Here is a 21,301-nt window from a genome sequence, read left to right on the forward strand (position 1 = left end):
ATAAAAACAATGCTGAAGAGGACAGAGAAAGACACCAAAAAAAAATAAAGGCAAAAATGCTGTAGAATAAATTAATTTGTTGCATGAAAGAAAAAAATATATACTTTTAAATATAATTAAAAACAATAAAACCTTCAACAAAATTGTTTCTTTGCACATCTACTTGGTTGATTGCATGCAGACCGTAGGTAGAGTCAAGTATATGAACATTAAAGCTGACAGTGTAAATTACAAAAGTAGAAGCAGCTTCTTGCCTGTTTTCAGAGTTAAATCCAATTTATTAGGCAGATTGTAGTTCGTAGCCTTCCATAGAGTATGATATAATTGTTTTGGCACAACACCTCCATCAGTCTGACTCTCTGACTGAGTCAGAAAACAGATCTCTTGACCAATCACTTCTCCAGCTCTCATCAACAGTCAAGTAATCATTTGATAGATTGAGATTTCCATCATCAGCAACACATTTTGTTTGTCCCTCTCCACTGTGAGAAGAATTCACAGTTATCTGACAGTCATTTGCGACTCGCTGCTGTTGAACAATGGAAGAAGTCAAACGACTGCTGCAGCTACCAGGCTGCCGTGTTTGTTGTCGTACGACACTCTGTTGTATTTTTCCAGCAGGAGTAGGAGGAACCAGTATGGCACTGTTGTCATTGTCACACATGGACTCAGCAGAAACTCCTGAGTCACGCTTGTGGGAGATTGCTCCACTTAACCGCAGGTTCCTGCTCCTTCTCTGCATTTGGAAATGTCCGTGAGCCAGCAGAGGGTTTTTGTTCTCGTCTGGTTTCCTGAGCCTCCTTCCTGTGGTACGTTTGTAGCTGCATCTGCTTGGCGTTGTGCTCCATATTAGGTTTTCCTGTCCACACACGTTACCACACTGTAACCGCTGGCCAGCACTGACCAGACTGTTCAGTTGGGGGAGAACAGAAGTTGCATTTACTGGCTTTTTGCTCTTCAGTTCATACATATTTTCAAAAAAAGCTTCTGGATCTTGTCTGTCCGGTTGCAAGCTGAATTCATGAGTTAACTTCCTGTGTGGGGAGGTGAATGAATGCGACACAAAAGCTTTTACATTGGGAGTGGACTGAGAGGGAGGAACAAAGTCCTGTATAGTTAGACTATCTCTGTTATAGCTCCGACTACTATTCAGTCTCAAGCTCTCTCTTGGTGACGGCTTCAAGTGCTTTGGGTCTGGCTTGAGTGATCGAGAGCACACTTTTGTAGTCGTCCCAACCGTTTCTGCTTTACAACTGAGCATTTCAGTATTCGTGTCGACCAGCGATGAGTTGCCGAAAAGGTCTGCGGAACAGTCATAGGCGTCTTCTATGAAATCCTGTTCCTCATTTTCAAAAGAGAGCTTGAACTCATTTTGCTTATCAGCCCCAGGGGAGCGTGTGCTTCTGGCTTGACTTTCATTCTCCAGTTGAAGAAAGTCTTCGCAAACCTGGTCAGAGAACCTTTGTCTGTTGTGTATGTTTGGTACATTACTGTCATCCAGTAAAACCTGTGAATGGCTTTCTGTGAGCTGTGCATTTCCTTGACCAGCACAAGTTGTTAGGTTTGTAAGTTCCACCTGATTTCCTGCCATGTTTTTCTGAGAGAGCACATTTATTTTGGGCTCCGTGTCAATGACAATGTTAAAGTCTTTGTTTTCTCCACATATAAACTCTGTGAGACTTTCAGATAAAGGCAAATCCTCCCAGTCCACCGAGCTGGACAGAAGTGTCCTCGTCAGTTCTTTAGGAGAACACTCTGCCACCTTATCATTGTGTCTGTTGTGATCAGCCTGGGAGAGAGTAAAGGAGAGGTTAGAAGCGGAGCTTGTTCCAACAGACTTTTTGAAGGGAGAGTTTGGGTATTTAGCATTTGATGGAGAAGATAAACTTTGCTCGAGATAGAAAACTGTGTTTTTTTCTGTGGCTTCATGTTTCGGCAGACAACCTCTGCCGACCCAGTGTAGCATTGCACTGTTGTCTCTTTGTCTGCTGTTCTCATCTCCACTGCCACTTTCCTCCTGCTCTGCTGATGAAGTGACAACACCAAGAGATTGCCGCCAAGGAGGGGTGGGAGAGAGCACGCCGTCAAGATGTTGTGACCTGAAATAGACCAAAAAAGGGAAACAACTCAAATTTTTTAAGTTTAACAAAGCACATATTCCTGCCCATCATATGGATAAGACCACTGATCTCATTCTGTACTTATGACAGACATTTAAGACAAATACTGAAATCTCTTGAGCCCCCACCAAAAAATATATATATATATATATATATATATATATATATATATATATATATACATATATATATACACACACACATGTATGTATGTATGTAAAGAAAGATAACTTAAGTTCATTACTTGAGCGTAGACTGGATCAGAAAACCAGGAGAAGGCTGCGTCGCATTGAAGCTGCTGGCTGGTGAATGATGAGGAGTCAGTAGCAGTTGTGTTGTTGGAAATCTGGAGGCTCTGCTGGTGTCTGAATGTCTGCAATGAGAGTCCGAAGCTTTCTGCAGAAGTTTTTGATAATAAGTGACAACTGCGCAACCTTGCAGGCCTGGAGCTTTGGGAAGGATCATCTGGGTGGCAATAAACTGTGTGGTATGTTTACTGCTGGAGCGATTTGGAACAGAGTCTTCTATCCAAGGTCTACTGTCATTTTCTGTGAGCTGAAAAACACAACAGAGGGGAAATTGAAATCCAGCATATGCCTCTTTTAATGTTCAACTTGGAACCCAAGATAAGAAAACTGAAAAACTTTTATTGGTTAAATCTGAAACACCTAAAACAAATATTTTCGATATTTGGAATTTTACGTCTTTGACCCGAGATTATTTAACAAGCAAAGTTCAATTTCAACATCTTATGAGTCAGTCCCGTGGGACCTGGGCTGTTTGTGTCCTAAAGTCGCAAAAATATACTTTGGAGCAGCTTCAATGTTACACTGATCGACTTCAACTGTGTGAACAGGTGTAAACATTCCAAACTATACATTAAGACAATTAGGTTGAAAGTGATCCAATCATAAATATCATAGAATCACATTATTATTGCTGAAAGATTATTTATTGATTCAAAACAAAAGATGAACCATTTCAATCTTACCTTCATACAAAAGATGAAATGTCTACCAATAAAACAGTCTTCAATGGCCTTCAGCAACAATGTCAATTTCCCTGATGGCTCAACTGGGCCGTCCGTGTTTTCCACTAACCTATGAAATAACACAAAGACCGTTTTAGTGAGATTGAGCAGTTGCACTGATGAAAAAAAAAAACTTTACCAAAGAACAAACATATTCATCATGATGCATTGACATGGAATTCAGGGAATAAACAGAAAATTAGCTTTATGAATTTCAGATACCTTTGAGTATTACACGATAACACAGGTTTGCTTGAGTATTCTGGGAACTCTGTACTGCTTCTCAACCAGCCAACAAGCTCTAATTGTAATGTACAACTGGAAAAGTTCCTTGTTTATGTCAATCTATGTAGGGAGAGTCTTCACTGAAGATTGTAGAAAAATCACGACACCGATATGTTACAGGTAATAAAAGACAAATGGACTGCAGCTGCAGAAACGTGGAGTCCTTACCTCTGTAATCCAGTGGCGTCGATGCCAAAGAATTTGTTCAAGTTGCTTCCAAAGACTGTCACCCCAAAAATATGTTTGTGTCTGGACACTCTTAGTGAAAGACGGTATCTGTAATTGACCTCTTCCCTCAGGCTCAGATAACCACACCTGGAGCATCTGCATCTGTGTCAGGGAGCAGAAAGGGCAGGATTAAGTTAATGTGTAATGAACTGCCAGGATCAACAACAGTTTCCTCCTTGATGCCAAAGGACTACTGAACTCATTATAATATTTACACACAGACACACACAGATATATATATATTGCTCTCTTATCAACATATTGTGTTGTGTCAGTATCCCTGCTGTGCTGTGCACCTAAATTTCATTTTCATGTAAACCGAAATGACAAAAGTCTGAGTGTGTCTCTTTAGATCACATGTTTGAAGACCCTTGCATCATATTTTCTTACCTGGCTGTGTCACGTTGTTCGACATCAATCCTTGAGAAACAGCCTCTACAGCTCGGATACAACACAGAGGAGTCTTGAACAGACAACACGACACAGTCCACCAGAGCCCGTCCCGCAGACATTTAGTCCGCAAACAAACTCAGCTAAAAGATAAACTCAACTTCACCGAGAGGTTTAGTAACTCTTCAATTTTTCTGTCGCCGAACATACTTCACTGCAAAGATCGGATAGAAATGTAAGGGCCAAAAGTCACTCCAGGTAAAATAAATAAATGAATATAAAAAAACACAAACAAGCAGGAAGTTGTGTCTTCTTCGTGTTTTCTTTCCTCCAGCCGGTCACACAGGCTCTCAGCTTGTACCGCCATCTATCGGCCTACAAGGGGAATTAATACTTCTTGAAGGAATTTTAGAAAAAAAGATTCGAGTCTCAGTCGAAAAGCCATGTGTATGCAGGGAATAGAATAGAATAGAATAGAATAGAATAGAATAGAATAGAATAGAATAGAAATGCTTTATTAATTCTAGAGGGAAATTCTTTCACAGCGTTGCTCCCCACGAAATAGAATATTATACATAGAATAGAAAGTTAAAATATCAAATGAGACAGACTGAATATTAAATAAGTAAATAATAAACGTTAATATGTACAAAGCTTAAAGGTAACTAATATATGTAAACACAACAAAACAGGGAAGTAAAGTCTGAGGTCCATGAGAAGGAAGGAGTTCCAGTTACTGATATGAGTCTGCTGCTGACGGTGCTCCTGCTGTTCACCAGCACGTTATTGAGGGGGTGAGAGACATTGTTCAGGATGGACTTCAGTTTGGACTGGGTCCTCTTCTCTGAAACCGCCTGTACAGAGTCCATCTCCACCTCCAGTACGTTTCTGGCCTTTCTAATTAATATTTTGAGCCTGTTGGTGTCAGCCTGTGAACGGAGCCAGTGCAAACAAAGTCTCCATATTTATTTTGATATAATACTTATAATGAATTGAGTATTTCAACAATGTCTGGATTATGTTTTGGGTCAAAGTGTAAAATAATTTTGCTTTCTTACAAATCCATCAATTTCTGACTCTGTTAGTGTAGTGCAAATAAAAGATATAAGATGTGGAGCTCCAAAGCAAACTTATACATCATAAAGTCTTTATCTAATCAAGTCAAGAATACTTCGTTTTTTTTAAAATAATTCCCTAGTATAATGGGATAATGTCATGTGTCACGTGTAAACATCACCAGTCGGAACAAGTTAGTTGACACTCATGGCAAATTTTAATAAGGCCTCACCAGAAAAGTGTCACAAACATGATGATAATCATAGATGACAAGACGACAGTCACAACAATTTCGGGCTAAACATCGAATTCCTATGATGACACATGGATCCAAAACCTAATCTCTAGTTTACTGCTCCTACAGTATATGTTTAAGGCAATATTATAGACATTCTCGTCAGTTGAAGATTTTACGATGAATAACAGCTGTGGGAGGTCATTATTATTACACACTTAGCTAAGGCCATCCAGAATCTGTCCTCAGTGACTGTATGTCTCACATTTGATTTGTCAAAATCTGTTTGCTGCTTTACCACAAAGGGGCTCTGGTCAGAACCCCTTTCCAACTGTGGGAATCTGCCACCTGCAACACAGCAGGAAAACACACAAACAATTACAATAGAAACTTTATTTAAAAACTAGTTAATATAGTTAGTTGGACTGTAATTCTGTTTGATCAGAATGACTCACCTGCATTCGCTTATGAAGGAACTGGATCTTCTGATTTAGACATTCAATCTCCTGAAGAGTAGACAGAAGCCAAATTCACGTGACAATGATACCAAATTATGTATATAACGTGATAGGAAACTCAAACCAAATTCACTGCAAGAGAAAAGCCTTTGGTTTCAGTTAAAATACCTGCGTCAGTCTCTCATTGTGCCTAAGTTTGATCTGAGGAAGAAGATCATTCAGTCTTTCAATCTGTAATCAAAATAAATATGAGTTCCATTTCTGGCAGGTGATGAAAACAAATTCACAATCCAGACCAAACCAAAAGAGCCTGAAATTATTTATTAAAGTACTATGTTTATTCGCCTGATAAGGAATGGACAGCTAAAACATAAGTTTGGGGCTACAGAAAAGCTGTTGATTGCAGCATAGTTAGGATTAGTTGGTTCAGTAACAGATACATACATCAACTATCCTTTCCTGATGCATATTTGTTGTGCACTTAATGATTATATTATCACTATGCGATTCTTTACCTTCCTATCAATAGTCTGCAGTCTGCTTTTCATAGTTGTGTTGATCACAGTCATGGGAATGCTCCTGGACTTGGGACGCACTGTGGAAAACAAAAAAAAAGTCACAACTTGTACACATCAAAAATGTGCCTTTTCATAATGAATTGGTGGTTTACTTCAGCAATCAATAGGAAATGGAAATATTTAGTTATTGATTTTGGCTGTTTATATTGACGAAATAGAATCAAATACATAGAGTACAAGCAAGACAATGAGTCTACTCTGAGAGATCCACAAGTCTTGTAATTAATCGCAGAAAGGGTAATAAAGATGCAAAAGTGAAGGTGTATATGATTTTACCATGCTGAAAGATTCTGGCAACTTCAAGCACATGAGGCCTGTGGAGAAAATGAAGCACAACATTGGCTGAGCTGGATAATGACCAGTACGCGATGAAGAGAAAGATAGACACATACACATGTTTGCTGTTGGCTGGGATTGAGCTGTTTATAGGGATGAGGCAGCCGCGCTGGTTCCTCATCTGTACACACATGAGAAACATCCAGCTTGTTATTATAATGTCAATATTCTGGACAAATATTTCTCCTCAGACAAACAAGCCTGTATCTAAAACATGAAGGCAAGTGAAAACCTTGAGTACGACATCGGAGGAGTTTAGGCCGAAGGCGTTGGTGATGATCTGGAAACACAACACGATACATCTAAATACACATTTAAATAGTCAGTTTCAACTTCTTGTTGTTTTCAAGAAAAATGTTTTGCTAAAATTATTGTATGAACTCTAACGACGTGCATTCACAATACCTTTAAGAAGTAAATACTGAATATAAAAACAACCCTTTCAATACTAATTAATACAAATGATATAAATAATAATCTAAATTAAGACGGAAAAAAGAATAATGACAGTCAAAGGTGAGCAGAACAGATCATTTGCATACCTGTATGACTGTAGTGACCTCGGCTGGAGGAATGGACACTTCTCGGAGAGCCACCACTCCTTCATCTGCAACGAATAAGGCCTGAGATCATACAGGTTCTTTACAGACAGTCAATACATTGCAAATATCTACTTTATTACTATTCGATGGGTGATCAATTAATCACCCAGAGGTCACTGATAAGCAGTTAAAAAGATCCCAAAAGCATCATTTTTGTCTTTTACAGTTCCTTGAGTCAGTTCAGTTCTGACAGATCATAAAAAGACTTCTGCAGAGCATCTTTACATCAACATTGATGTGTTACAGTGAAGAACCAAGAGACTGTTTCCTTATTAATCTGCTGAACCTGTAAATGCTACTCTTTATACATTTATGGAAGTTACCCAAACAAGTAACTTCCACATTCCATCCCCGTGCCTACACCTCAAATAATTGGTCCCAGAATATAGGACTAAATAATTTTGCATTACAATTGAGGTGTCTCTTTAATGTATTTGATTTCTAGATAGTATAAAAAATATCACAATACTGCTGTTTGTCATGATTACAAACTGTTGTGGTTTCCTTTAGGACAGTGTTTCTCACTTTCAGTTAGTGCACTTGATTCATGATTTGAATTAGAAAATGTGGGAACAAGAAAGCTTCCTGTGGGCTTTATATACATTGTGACAGAATATATAAAAAACAACATCACCAGACAACAGCACTTTAGAAAATGTTGATTTCTATGTGTCAGAGACAGGTTCATGTCTGGATACTGATGTAAATGTTTACGTCTGCAGCTCTGTAGGATTGTTGTAAAACCCATTTTAAAGATTTGATGGTAGACCTTTTAGCGCCATAAGTTTTTTGTTTGTTTGTTTTTGTTGTTGGAGAGCAGCCCCACACTTACATTTCATTTTATCAAACCTGAGAGTGTCTCAAACGCACCTGCTGTTGTCCTCTTTAAGGGAAAACAGTACTCAGGGTTATTATGCCTGATCTCTTCATGAAGCGCAAAGTTAGTTTCTGCTCCAAATTTTGTGGTTTAATTATAATACACAACATAAGAGCGAATCCTCTCTCCGTTCACAGACCCCAGTGGGTTAATAATCACAGTCACCATGGACACAGACGCACAAACCGTCCACTGGTTAGTCACATCGAACTTACATCTGATCCTAGAATAAAAAACAAGAAAAAAAGAAAAAAAAAACTTGGAGAAGCCTACGAACCGTTTTTGTCAAGCCGCCTCAGTGCGATCCAAACCTTTCGTACGGAGGGGAGATTTTCAGACGAAACACAGGACATTTTCATCTGCTGAGCCGCTCCTGAGATCAGAGACCCTTGTACATCCGGGACTTTTCATCAGACAGCCAGACAGACTGTAGTGTTGTTCTTATTTTGCAACACATAAATAAATAAATAAATAAATAAATAAATAAATAAATAAATAAATAAATAAATAAATAAATAAATCAATCAATCAATCAATCAATCAAGTAATAAATAAATAAATCAAGTAATAAATAAATAAATAAATAAATAAATAAATAAATAAATAAATAAATAAATAAATAAATAAATAAATAAATAAATAAATAAATAAATAAATAAATATCTTTTCCCACCTCTTAACATTTTATATAGCTACCATGATATGGTAAGCTGAAGACGTTTACAAAATACATAATTCAAACGTCAAAGAATAGCTGTTGCCATTGTAGTATTTTAGAAAATAATAATGATTTTCTTTAAAAAAGCACAAACCCTGCAGCTGTTCGTTTCAGTATAAACTATAGGACACAATGCTTGATGACACCGTAAACAGGATCAATGTAGTCAGTTTTTATTCCAATGTCCAGTTTAGGCTACTTTTGATGTGTCAAAGCATCATTCAACAAGAGTTTGAGAAACGTATCTTCTTTATAAGAAAAACACATCTGATGTGTGTGTGTGTGATTTTTGTGATCTTTCAAAACGGATATAGAGTATGTCATACAGTATATTTGTGTTTTCATCTACTGTCTGTTCAAATTCCCAAATCTTTAAAAGAAAGTTCCATACAGCTTTCAGTGACATAATATGTTTGAACAAAGTCGATAAGTCCATGCTCGTCCCATAAGAGATAAAGACTTTTATATGGTAGCAGTGCAACAAGTCGGAGCTTGACAAATGGAAGACATGTGACAACATAAATGAGATCTTTCAAGTTAAACATAAATAATTGTCGAAGTTATCGATTTAATAAATACTTTGGAATAGATAATAGACTTATTTGGCAGTGTTCAGCTGGGAACGCGTTGTTGCTGACTTTGTCAAGAAATGGAAGTCGTTTGGTTTTTTTTCTCTCTCTCTCTCTCACTTCCAGTGAATTGGTGGCGTAATGTTTCCAGCAAACTCAGACTGTCGACCAGGAAGCCTCCGAGCAGCGCAGCGCACTCACACACGGAGCAGACGCGCTGTTGTTTACGCGGAGCAGGGTGGGAATAAATCGAAGTATTATGGGCGAACAAAGGTAACAAACGACAGTGTGGATTGTGTTTTTCCTTCGGTAAAATTCGGATCTCTCAAATTATATGCTAAGGAGAAAGCTTTTCCTTTTGTTTTCTCCCAGGGGAGGTAACTTCAGGATCATGCTGCTTGTAGCGCACGTAGTGGCTGTGGCCGCTCTTCCCGGTGAGTAAAGACTTCAACACTCGGATCCGTGTAGAGAGACAAGCTTTCTTTGTGATATCCTGTTTTCTAGTGTTGGTTTTGTTTTTTTACGCAGGGTTTGATGATAACACGGGCCTAAATCTGAGCTGTACCAACGACTTCAGCGGCAGGATAAGCTGCCATGTGGACCGACAGAACTGCTCTGAATTCCAGCTGACTGTCCGGAGCGACACATGGTCTGAGTGAGTGATTTTATTCTTCAAAACGCTCTAACCAGCACTTTCACTTTCTACGCTTTGTGCTGTCTACTGTGCCTCTGAAAACTAGCCCAGAATTCCATCCGGATGTGTAATATATCCATAAGGTTGTATTCTTGCCCTTTTCTCCACCCGCAGTGAGCAGAGCTGCAGTTTACAACAATGTAAGGTCGGACGTTGTTGTTGCTCTGTGGAAATCATGCTCCTCTTGGGCGACACTCATACAGCGACAGTCTGGGGGAAAGGCAGAAGCATGGAGTCCAAAAAGTTTCAAGTCAGAGGGAGCAGTATGTGGATATTTGTTAGATGATTGTTTAACAACTCTGCAGCTTGCACAGTTTGACTCAATGGAACAGAAATAAATTCGATGCAAACGTTCCTTTCTCTGTTTCGGCACAGTGAAACCCAAAACTCCAACAATCATCTCAGTAAAAGAATCCAATGGAAATTTTGAAGTCCTGTGGGACTGGAACATGGAAGGAATTGCCTGGCAAAGCTTGACTGCAGAAGTGACTTACTACAACACATTAGACATGAAAAAGGTATTTCATTCACATCATTTGTCCTGGGGATGTGGTCACGATGTGATTCTGTCGGCTGAGCACTTCTAATATTGATTTCTTCAAACCAGAAGCAGATACGTGTCCAACAAGCCACAGTTTCTGAATTGGGTTACTACAAAATACCTGGCCAACACTTGGAGTCCAGTATGACCTACATGGTGAGCGTGAGAAGCATCACAAACTGGAGTGGCAAGATGAGCGACAGCAGCAACGAGTTTAAATTCAAAACCTGTGAGTGTTTTCTTTTATTTAATTACCTTCTTGTCTCTCCATATTTATTTATGTTTTAATGATTATGTCGCTCTTTAATATGACTCTTCAATCCATCCATGTTAAGAGTCTCAGGGGCGTCGTATATATATATATATATATATATATATATGTACATGTGTTTGTGATTACTTGTAATGAGTGTTGGGCAAAGGACTAGAGTTAGAATACTTCTGACTACTTTTTGGACGTGTTATATTGATTTTCATTTTCATTTTTGAATGTACATGCTAGAAAAGAATTCATTCAGTCATCAGTAAAAAAAAACAACCTCTTTCTATATTGTATTTACTGTCCTTTAGTTCTTCTTTGATTTGGGAATATTAAATATGTCCGCATTCACTATGACTTTCTCTTTTCAGAATCCTGTAACAGCTTTAAACGGCACATCCGTCATTTGTACTGCTGTTAACATACACACTTGTTATTTCATATGTGATTTTTATTAATGCGCATTTTAAACTTTCCCCTGTCCATGATCCTGCACAGCGGCCTCGTCTGACTCACTGCTTCTGGCAATCATCATCAGTCTCAGTGTAGCTGCCGTCATCCTCAGCGGTACTATATATGTCTGCTTTGATAAGTAAGTCGTGCGAAATGTCTGACGCCTCCATCTTCGTGGCATGTACGTGCTGTTTTGTTGATTTATTTGTACATTGATTTCAGGTTGAAAACCAAGTGGTGGGACACAGTCACCAAATATCCAAATCCAAAACTTGTCGTCATGCATTCCAGTGAGCAAGAGGTGAGAAGACACTGACGCATTATCAGCAAGATTCTGAAGAAAAAGCAAACCATACAGTTACGAAATCTTCACTACATGACCACACGAAAGGGAGGTTTCATGTGTCAGTGCCTGCAGTTATTATATTCAATTCAATTCAATTCAATTTTATTTGTAAAGCGCTAAATCACATCAACAAACATCTCAAAGCGCTCTTACAATGATAAGAGTACAACAGGACCCAACTAAACCCTTCCAAAGCAAGCAGGTGTAACAAGCAACAGTGGCCAGGAAAAACTCCCTCGCATGGAGAGAAGTTCAAGAACTCCCTCTTCAGGAAGAAACCATGGGGCGGACCCTAGACTCTGGAAGGACGGCCATCCGCCTTGACCGGTTGGGGGTAGAAGTACATGGGATAGGACAGGGAGAGAGAGGAAGAATATATATATAATATATTTTTACTAAACTTCAAGTGAAATCATAATAAGTGTATTTGTTAAAACTGTAAAGTGATGTGTAAGTTACTCTGCAGTTCTTTCGCTACAATAACATGAACGATCACCTCCGCGGTCCAGTATAAACACGAAGCAGCGATTCCAGGATGCTACAATATTTTTGCAATTTTGGAATTTGCTGTTTTTCCCATTTGTTTATTCCAAAAAATTACAAAATTTCAATTGATCAAAACATTTTTACAGATGACCTTCTAATCATAATAAACCCAGTACAGTTCATATTACATCTGATTGTATTTCACCACAACAGTTAACATCCACTTTGGGTAAAGAACTGTTCCAAACCATATTTGATACTTATTTTTTGAGAGGAGTATTTCTTTATTTTTTCATCTAAATTATGCTGCATGCTCAAAGACTGCTGATCTGTAATGTATTTGACGACTAAAAACTGTAGGAATTTGGTAAAAACTATAAAACCCTTGAGAAACTGCGCTGGAGGTCATCAAACCAAACTGGACCTTGAGGAGTATTTTCACCTTTCACCAAGTGACTGTTTCACATTTATTTTATGTTTGTTTTCAGGTCTTGAGGCCTGTTCCGCCCCTAATCTCCTCTATCTCTGTCAACCCCATTGTTACAGACGACAGCAAACAATGGTCAGTCTTCCTGCATTAATGCATCAGCAATGTAAAAGTATGCATGGCTACTTTAGCAGTTTTTAATAACTGTTTCTTTTTGTAAATAGGTCAAAGATGTCAGTGTGTGACTCGAGTGGTGGAAGTCTTCAGCACAGCAGCGGCATCGGCACAGGATCATCGGGTCTCTGTTATGCGAACACAGAACCAGCAAACATTATAGCCACTGTCCAAGATGCCCTTTGTAAAATATTCCCTAATATCAACCCTTTATCACAGCTGACGTCTACCCTTAAAGAAAGAAATGACAACGGTGGTTTATTATCTACTCTCAGTGATCCATGTGGTGACCTAACTAATGACACAGGGTATGGATCGTCAGGCCTTATAAATAAAACGTATTCAGTCCTTCTTCCACAACAGAATGAGGAAAACAATCCTGAGGTTCACATGCAGACTGAAGTGCTTTGTGAGTCTACTTATTGTCCTGATGAGAAAGATCTGCTGAATAATCATCACCAACAGGCATCTGTTCTACCGTTTCCTGCACGCCAAGATTTTCTTTTCCCTTCAGGGGTTTCACCGTTTGTGGAAACAGACATGTCTTATCAGCCGTACGACCCAGAATCTGGGACATTTTCAGAAGATTCCACCTTTTCTTCTTTGTCAAGTGGCACCAACACAACCATGTCCTATGACTTTGAGTCCGGAGATGGGACTGGGTGTGCGATTGTCGTTGAGGTGGCCAGCGGTGCAACGAAACTGAACAGCATTGATAAAGGGGCAGCCATAACGGACACAAAGGCTTGCAATAGTTCTGCACCTGCAGAGTCACAGAGTGGGCTCTTAGTGGATGATGGCTATCAACCATTTCAGAATCTAGTGGGGCAGCTTGATTTTGATTTGGAGCCAACGTGTCGTCATCCTGAGGAACGTTTGGACCGGCAGAAGGACGAGTCATTGACAAAGATCCCCCAAAGCGTCTCAGGCCCAACAGATCCGAGTTTTATTGATAATGTCCAGAGGAGCCAAATACCTTTTCTTCCGTCTTTGTCTGCTGACCGGTTCCTGTCAGTAATTGTAGACAGCGACTATCACTCCGTATAGTTTGGAGACCATGATTTGGGGTTCAGGGTCCACGTTAAAGCTTGAAAAAGCAACACTTTTGTGTCGATTTAAAGCAGCTTGTCATGGCTTGACTGGCTCACATGTGAATCACGTGTGAGCCTTGGCACCTTTAGCTTAAATCTGAATAAGTTGCACATGCTCATCTATCAGAACATGAAGGCTGTTTTGTTACTTACTGTTACTTTTGTTCTGTTGTTGGTTTCATTCAAAATGTTTTAGCACCTTGACATATTTAGGTTGTAAATATGTCAGACATGTACAGTGTTCAGTGGTATAGTCATGCTGTGTCTTGTTGTGTTTTGTGAAAGAGTTTGGTTTAATAAAAAGAATGTATCAGTTATTCAGAACCTATTCAGATTTCAGTTGAGACACATTATTTTAAGCATATTTTATAAATGAATATCAAGGCACTATCAAATGGCCAGAACAGTTAGTTATCATGCCAAAGTTAATATTATCTATGATAAAAGATCAGCAGACATGAAGGACTAAATTTGGACACAAAACTATCTGCTGAAAAAGCTGCAACACAGAGTTCTCTTGCAGAGTGGGTGTAATCATGCGTTGTGAAACTACTTCCCTATTCTGTCCCTCCTCTTCTCAGGAAGCGTTTAGCCAGTTCCACAGAATCATGCGTCACTCTCATGAAAACAAAGACAAGAAGAAAAACACATTACACTCCGCACAATAAACGTTTATAACTTGAAGGATCTTTAAGCTGCAACAGTGTTTTTCATTATTTAGAATATAAGGAAGTAATAATAGATTACTCAAAGATTTACAAGTGGGACTTTTTTTGGGAGAAAATGATATGATCAAATGTTTTCGATAAAGGTATGTCTAATCTGTTCATCCATTGTCTATATTGATTTGTCCAATTTCTGTTAATGGCTGGCTGGAGCCATTCCCAGTCTATTGTGGGATAAAGGGAATCCATCACAGAGGCATGTGTACACTTTATTTCCAATGCAATAATTCAACTCGTACTGTTTGTATTTTGGAGGGAATATCTTCCACAGTGGTGCCTTTGTGTGAATGTGGAAGGTAACCTACACATGCACAGTAGAAACATGCAAACTATTCACAGAAAGTCTTCCGAGTGTGGAAATGAACCACAACACCAGCAACAAACCTGTCAGCCTGTGTTGTGTTTGTGCCTGTGTGTGTTTTACTAAGTGTATCTTTGGATAAGTGTTTCGTTGTGATGGCTGGTAAGATGTGAACCTAAGTCTGGAAAAGGTTATACAGAAGATGGATGGATACCAATATAATTTGAGCAATAACCTTAAAACTGAGTCACTATTTATTCAATATCTCTATATTTGTGTTTATATTTTGCTTAATAGCGAAGTTTTAAAATATGACAGCCACCTTTAAAAAAATTAGTCCACAGTGATGCAACATTGACAACAAATAGTAAGGCTTTACTTACAGTACATAGTACATTTTCACAGCTTCCGCCATCTCAGAGCTCTTTGTTCTGTTCACCACATTCACTCTCAACCATGTGGGATCCAGTGTCTTGCTCAAGGACACTTTGACATATCAACAGTACAAGGTGGTGATCAAACCACACAACTTGTAACTGGAAGACAACACAATTAACCACAGCTGTCCAACAACTTGCTATTGAAGATCTCTACATGTGTGTGTTGTCTCCATGAAGATAATTATTTTAGTCCTGCACTCGACAGCCAGAAAAAGTGGTGAGTTGAAAAACAAGTTATAAAACTTACAGCAACTGCATATGTCCTTCTTATCGTGTGACCATTTCCTGCACATGGACTGCACGAGACTTTATTCATGAGACAAAGTGTCAGTTTCAACATCTTATATGTTCTAAATGTGGACTCATGACTAACGTTTTTTTTTAATATCAACATTTAACACAGCATTACCACCTTTTCGGAATAAGGATTGTACGTGCACATACTTAAAGAATCTACATTTTCAGGTTCGGCTGAGATGATGTTGTCATTCTTTCATCTTCAAACTCGCAGGTGGAACTCCTGAGATGGCAAGTACAAACATGAGAGTACTTGGCTTTTTTAAATGGTTACAGCCTTACTCACTTAGCAGTTAGAGTGAAAGTTGAGTATTTCCTGAAACTGGAAGAGCGTCTTGTCGAGTGATGGGTGTTATAGGAGAAGCTGAATGATCATCTCAACTGTGAAGGCTTTGATTGGAAGAACGGAGCTCAGTGGGAAGGCTATTTTCCTTTAACCTGAGCTTAATTCTTTTTGTGTTTTAGTTAAAACTCCTGTGCATCTGGTGAGACTTTATAACTTAGCACAGACTGCAGCATGCAGCAACCAGGCAGGCTGAGGCTGAGACCATGGCTGGAGGAGCAGATCGGGTCCGGGAAGTATCCAGGAGTCAGCTGGCTGGATGAGGTATGCGCATCCATCTCACCCTTATCCTCACATACACACACCTTGATTCAAACTGCTCAATCAATTAGGATGGCTTAAAAAGAAACACAGAAAAAGGACAAAAAAAAGGATCCCTCGAAACGGTCTTGGCAGCATCAATATAATTTGGTTTTATTTCAATCCGCAGTCGGCACTGATCTTTCAAATCCCATGGAAACATGCGGCCCGCCATGGATGGAGTATTGACAGAGATGCTACTCTTTTCAGGAGCTGGGCCCTGCACACAGGTAGGACTCTCTCTCTCTCTCTCTCTAAGAAACTAAGAAATACAGACATGGAATTCTATGAAAAACAACAGAAAAGAACACACACACACACACACACACACACACACACACACACACACACACACACACACACACACACACACACACACACAGGAATATGATGCAGTTGATTTATTCAGACAACTTTTCATGTTTTCAATAATAATAATAATAATTATTTTTATAATAACTGCGCTTAATTGTCATTGTCAAAAAAACAACGAAATTCCATTTGGAGCATTCAAACACTGCATGGCAAATGATGTCATAAGGCAAGGCCAATTCATTTCGGAGCACATTCACACACGAGGCAATTCAGAAACATAGAAATAATAAATTTCTACTAGATAAGTACAAACAATGGAGCAAGACCCTTCTTCATGTCCCATAAACACCCTCTGTGTAAAATTATCACTATATATGCATATATCTTGACATGGGCACACCTGGACAGGTCACCAATCCATCGCAGGGCAAACACACAAAGACAGGCAAGTTTCTCTCTCTCTCTCTCTCTCTCTCTCTCTCTCTCTCTCTCTCTCTCTCTCTCTCTCTCTCTCTCAAGCACACACACACACACACACACACACACACACACACACACACACACACACACACTTCTCCCTGGGCTCCCAATGAAAAGGTAAGCATTGTGATACTTAATACATATTGCTGTGTTGAGAAAGTCATGGTTTGTTGCTGTGATCGCCTCTCTTCATGGGAACGCTCCAGTTCAGTTGCTGTGAAGTTGCAGGGTGATCATGTTGCAGTACAACATTAACTCTCTGGCCAACATTTAAAAAAAAAAGCCCCACATTCATCAACTTAGTTTGGCAGAACAGACACGGGAAAGTATGTGTTTGTCACAAAGCGCAGCAATTTGGATTAATCAGAACATACAACTCTATTTGTATAAACTACACTCATTTGAACATTACTCAGTAAAGTCATGGCAAATTTTGATTTAGGTATTCATGAGTACAGAGGGATATAGCGCATATATATGAAGCTGATGATAGTTGTGCTACTCTCATTCATTGTAAATGATCCATGATGGATTCATAGAACTGGCTGAGGTCCAAATTTACACAGTGGTGAATTTGAGATCCAGCAAAGGGATGAATTCACTGAAGAGCAGGTGACAGAATATGCTTTTACGCAGCAATGCAGGTATAACATGTTGTAACACGGTAAACACCACTGATGAATACTAATATTGTTGAGACTGCATGTAGCTCCAGTTAAAAAGAAAGAGCATACTCTTTCTTTATTTCTGCATCAACAAAATGTACTGCCTAATAAATCATTTGTTTTATGCTGTTTGATGTATTCACCATTAGTTCACAAAATGTTTGAATCAGTTTTGCCAATTCTTTGTGACTATATCTGTTTTAAAGGTGTTCGACTGCAAACTTATTTCCTCATTAAATTTGTCATTCTGTTACAATGATGGACATGTGAACCATAGAATGTCCATTGGCGCACAGGTTTGGGTGTTTTCAATGCAACAATGTGCATTAGAAAAAAATCACACAGATGTCAGGTTGTCAGATAAACCACAGTAGCCGTAAAACACATCACAATAGTGTTCCTACCATTTGCTACAGTATAGTTTCACTTGATTGCTGTGCTATGTGATGAGTTTTGGAAATAATAGGCATCACTGTAACGCTGCTTGTCACAAAATCTGACTGGGTGCCCTGGCAGATACAACATAGAAACTGTAGGTGACAGATTGTGTTTCTATGGCCACCCACTTCAGGAAGGTACCGTCCAGGCAAAGACCAACCAGATCCCAAAACATGGAAGGCAAATTTCCGCTGTGCCTTGAACTCTCTGTCTGACATCTGTGAGCTGCGGGAGCACAGCAGGAAGAGAGGAAACAATGCCTACAGAGTCTACAGGATGCTTCCCGTTTCACAAACACAGAGGCGCAGGAGAGGTAAGACCATAAGTGTTAACATCTTCTTGGAGAGACCTTGAGTGAAAGCCTTGCTTTCCTCTCTGCCAGGCCTGTTCGGTAGGCCTAAGGAAAGACAGACCACTTCAGGAGCATGCACTCGGGCTGACACGTATACCACTTGGCAACCCACAGCAGCGAGGTCTGTTTCAGACACGGTGCGGCCAGTGGAAACAGCTGCTGGGGACACAATCAATAGCACTCAAGCACATGGTGAGATGTTCTTATTAGAGTGCTTTGTTATCATTTCGGTTATTGATGAGAAAGACGCTGCTTCTGGAGCTACAGAGGGATGATGAATATTCTTCTAATGCAGGGCTGTGGGAGACCAACCCGGAGGACAAGGAACAGAACGAGGCTGTCTTCAAGGTAACACACTTGGATTGTCTGAAAGTCAACACAAGTCGCAGAACCTCCCCATGGCAGAATAGCCAACCTCCTGAAAGCAAGCAGGGGGAACTTCATGATATTTGTCCAAAATGTTCTGAGATCAGCTGCATAGTACTGCTTTTTTTTCTTTTGGTGCAGATGTTGGACTTAACTTTAAGTGCTGTGTGTTACAGCTGATGGACCACCTGAGCAGCCCTGACCTCTGGAGCCAGACAGGAGAGCAGCGAGGATGGAGAACACACACCCTGTGGGACCACTGGCACTGTACGATACTTTCTCCCTGGTTACCTGAACACACAGCATTTAAGTATAGAAATCTCTATATGGAGTGTTTGTTTGATGACATCGAGGCTAGTATGACGTGATCACAGATTATTGTGCTCATGTCAGTCATGTTAGGACCATATTATAAGAGCAGTTCTAATAATGAAAGTAGTTTAATACATTAGTTATTTGTACATGTGTTTAATTTTAAGCATCATATCATATCTCTTACATTGATATAAATAATGTGTCTCAAACATCTTAAAACAGAAAAGCACCTCTTGTAACTTATCATCAAACTGATGACAAAGCTTTATCATAAACTATTTGGACAGAATTCCACATTAAACTATTGTATATATGTCACATCAAAAAAAAAAAAAAACATATCTGACATAAGATATTTGCTAAAATAAACTAAAAACTAGCCATAATGCAAGCAATTAAACTTATTTTTCGTTTTATTTTTCCTTATAACTTAAATTAAATGTTAAAAATTATAAAACTGTATTTTAAAACATTATAATTCATAAGATCAGGCGTTTTTTTTCCTGTAACCAGAAGTCACAATTTTTTTTTTTTAATGCTTAAGTTTAAAAATGCTTTTAAGTATAAACTTTTTGGTTTACACACGGTGAGTGTAGAAATAATTCACAAAGCAATTCATTTGTCAATGACATTCACACTTTTTTTAGATACAGCCTGGCTTACACACCCTATGCACACATTCATTCACTCCGGTTTTTAAATTTCATCTCATTTCAAGCCAAATCTTTGCTCTCTAATAATGACAAACTGTAAACGTCATGTCTTAGACACAACCCGGCTGCTCTGGAAGTGGCTGTTTAACTTGTGTTGTGTCCATCAGGTGCTGGTGATGACAACCTCTGCTTTCTGCACCCTGAAAGTTACACCGATCTGTTTGGTACAAGCTACATCAAAGAGTTTTCTGATGGCTCAGCCTATCAGCAGCACTGATGCCACCAGCCTTGGCGTCCTCCACTGTGTGTTTAGCGCACAGAACAAGCTGCTGCTCCTTCAGGCCTCCCTACTTGCACTGTTTTCCTCCCCGCTGCCTTTCTGCTGAACTGACGGACGGAGAATATTGCTCTGTCAGTCACTCGGTCCGTCCTCTCTGCTGAGCATGCTGATGAAGATCCTGTTCCAAGCCAAGCTGTACCCTTGTCATCCTCACTCGGGTTCAATGCGTCAAACTCACTGGAATAACACCAAGCTTGCAGCACAGCTTTTTAACAGTAAACAGATCTCGTTTCGCCTCAGTGAAAAAACTCACAGTTCTCCTGTTACTTAGACTGGATGTTTGGTGAATACATGGATAATGTGGTGCAGAATCCAGGGACAGACCTAGTAGCTTGTAATTACTGAGTTGCAGTCTGGTGAATTTTGCATTTAATGACAAGTTTTGGACTTAAGAAGAATTTTAGTAAATATGTATCAACTTTTCTGTGCATGATTGACTTACAGTTGTACCTTTTTTTTTCTCTCTAACATTTCCAGTTTTGGTTCAAAACCCACAGATTGTTTGATAATGTGAAACCAGACATATACTTTATACTACATAAGACATACATCTTGTCTGAAGTCTCTCTCTCTCTCTCTCTCACACACACACACACACACACACACACACACACACACACACACACACACACACACACACACACACACACACACACACACACACACACACACACACACACACACACACACACACACACACACACACACACACACACACACGGGTCTGCAACCTGCAGCTTTAGAGCACGTGCCTCTTCAGCTCTCTGTAGCTTTCTGAGAGTTGCACTGTATGTACAACAACTTTTAATTCTATTATATTTATTTCATTTTATTTGTATACCTGGCTGTTTTTCAAAAAGACTCTCCTGGCTAAAGTAATAATAATAAATTATAAAACAAAGCCAAAACTGCTAAAAATCAATATAAAACTTTAAAACATGAGTTAAAAAGATTGGCCAGAAAAAAAATGTAGTGAAAATAGTTAAAACTGTAGAAGTCATAAAACTTTATGAATGTA

The 21,301-nt window shown here is 39.2% G+C and overlaps 4 protein-coding genes across 7 annotated transcripts; 2 read left to right on the top strand and 2 right to left on the bottom strand.

The window, feature by feature from the left end:
- Positions 1 to 257: 257 nt before the first annotated feature.
- ddias (DNA damage-induced apoptosis suppressor) lies at positions 258 to 4,369 on the bottom strand. The gene is made up of 5 exons (XM_080458233.1): positions 4,054 to 4,369; positions 3,604 to 3,765; positions 3,112 to 3,220; positions 2,365 to 2,675; positions 258 to 2,099 (listed from the first exon to the last, which is right to left on the bottom strand). The coding sequence occupies exons 1-5, from the start codon at positions 4,173 to 4,175 to the stop codon at positions 347 to 349; spliced, it is 2,457 nt and encodes an 818-aa protein (XP_080314359.1). The 5' UTR covers positions 4,176 to 4,369; the 3' UTR covers positions 258 to 346.
- A 936-nt stretch (positions 4,370 to 5,305) lies between these two features.
- On the bottom strand, positions 5,306 to 8,616 carry LOC308126852 (uncharacterized protein). The gene is made up of 9 exons (XM_080491517.1): positions 8,473 to 8,616; positions 7,259 to 7,323; positions 6,949 to 6,996; positions 6,773 to 6,837; positions 6,657 to 6,694; positions 6,318 to 6,397; positions 5,971 to 6,033; positions 5,800 to 5,850; positions 5,306 to 5,692 (listed from the first exon to the last, which is right to left on the bottom strand). Exons 1-9 carry the CDS (start codon positions 8,552 to 8,554, stop codon positions 5,639 to 5,641), a joined length of 546 nt encoding a protein of 181 aa, XP_080347643.1. The 5' UTR covers positions 8,555 to 8,616; the 3' UTR covers positions 5,306 to 5,638.
- Positions 8,617 to 9,355: 739 nt separating this feature from the next.
- LOC308106471 (uncharacterized protein) lies at positions 9,356 to 14,642 on the top strand. Of its 2 annotated transcripts, none has more exons than XM_080458234.1 (10): positions 9,356 to 9,755; positions 9,855 to 9,916; positions 10,011 to 10,137; positions 10,291 to 10,439; positions 10,552 to 10,694; positions 10,784 to 10,946; positions 11,475 to 11,568; positions 11,652 to 11,730; positions 12,750 to 12,823; positions 12,913 to 14,642. In XM_080458234.1, exons 1-10 carry the CDS (start codon positions 9,742 to 9,744, stop codon positions 13,907 to 13,909), a joined length of 1,902 nt encoding a protein of 633 aa, XP_080314360.1. In that variant the 5' UTR covers positions 9,356 to 9,741; the 3' UTR covers positions 13,910 to 14,642. The 2 variants fall into 2 exon arrangements, with proteins under 2 accessions (XP_080314360.1, XP_080314361.1); XM_080458235.1 differs by having other exon boundaries at positions 9,638 to 9,755; positions 10,787 to 10,946.
- Positions 14,533 to 20,842, top strand: LOC308106472 (uncharacterized protein). Of its 3 annotated transcripts, XM_080458238.1 has the most exons (10): positions 14,533 to 14,764; positions 15,597 to 15,636; positions 15,885 to 15,947; positions 16,182 to 16,323; positions 16,490 to 16,589; positions 18,391 to 18,570; positions 18,640 to 18,801; positions 18,905 to 18,957; positions 19,152 to 19,242; positions 20,111 to 20,842. In XM_080458238.1, exons 4-10 carry the CDS (start codon positions 16,234 to 16,236, stop codon positions 20,218 to 20,220), a joined length of 786 nt encoding a protein of 261 aa, XP_080314364.1. In that variant the 5' UTR covers positions 14,533 to 14,764; positions 15,597 to 15,636; positions 15,885 to 15,947; positions 16,182 to 16,233; the 3' UTR covers positions 20,221 to 20,842. The 3 variants fall into 3 exon arrangements, with proteins under 3 accessions (XP_080314364.1, XP_080314363.1, XP_080314362.1); XM_080458237.1 differs by lacking the exon at positions 15,597 to 15,636 and having other exon boundaries at positions 14,569 to 14,764; XM_080458236.1 differs by lacking the exon at positions 15,597 to 15,636 and having other exon boundaries at positions 14,615 to 14,764; positions 19,137 to 19,242; positions 20,111 to 20,840.
- Positions 20,843 to 21,301: the final 459 nt, after the last annotated feature.

The sequence above is a fragment of the Lipophrys pholis genome (assembly GCF_963383615.2).
Source record: "Lipophrys pholis genome assembly, chromosome: 2".
In the NCBI taxonomy this organism is placed as follows: Eukaryota; Metazoa; Chordata; class Actinopteri; order Blenniiformes; family Blenniidae; genus Lipophrys; species Lipophrys pholis.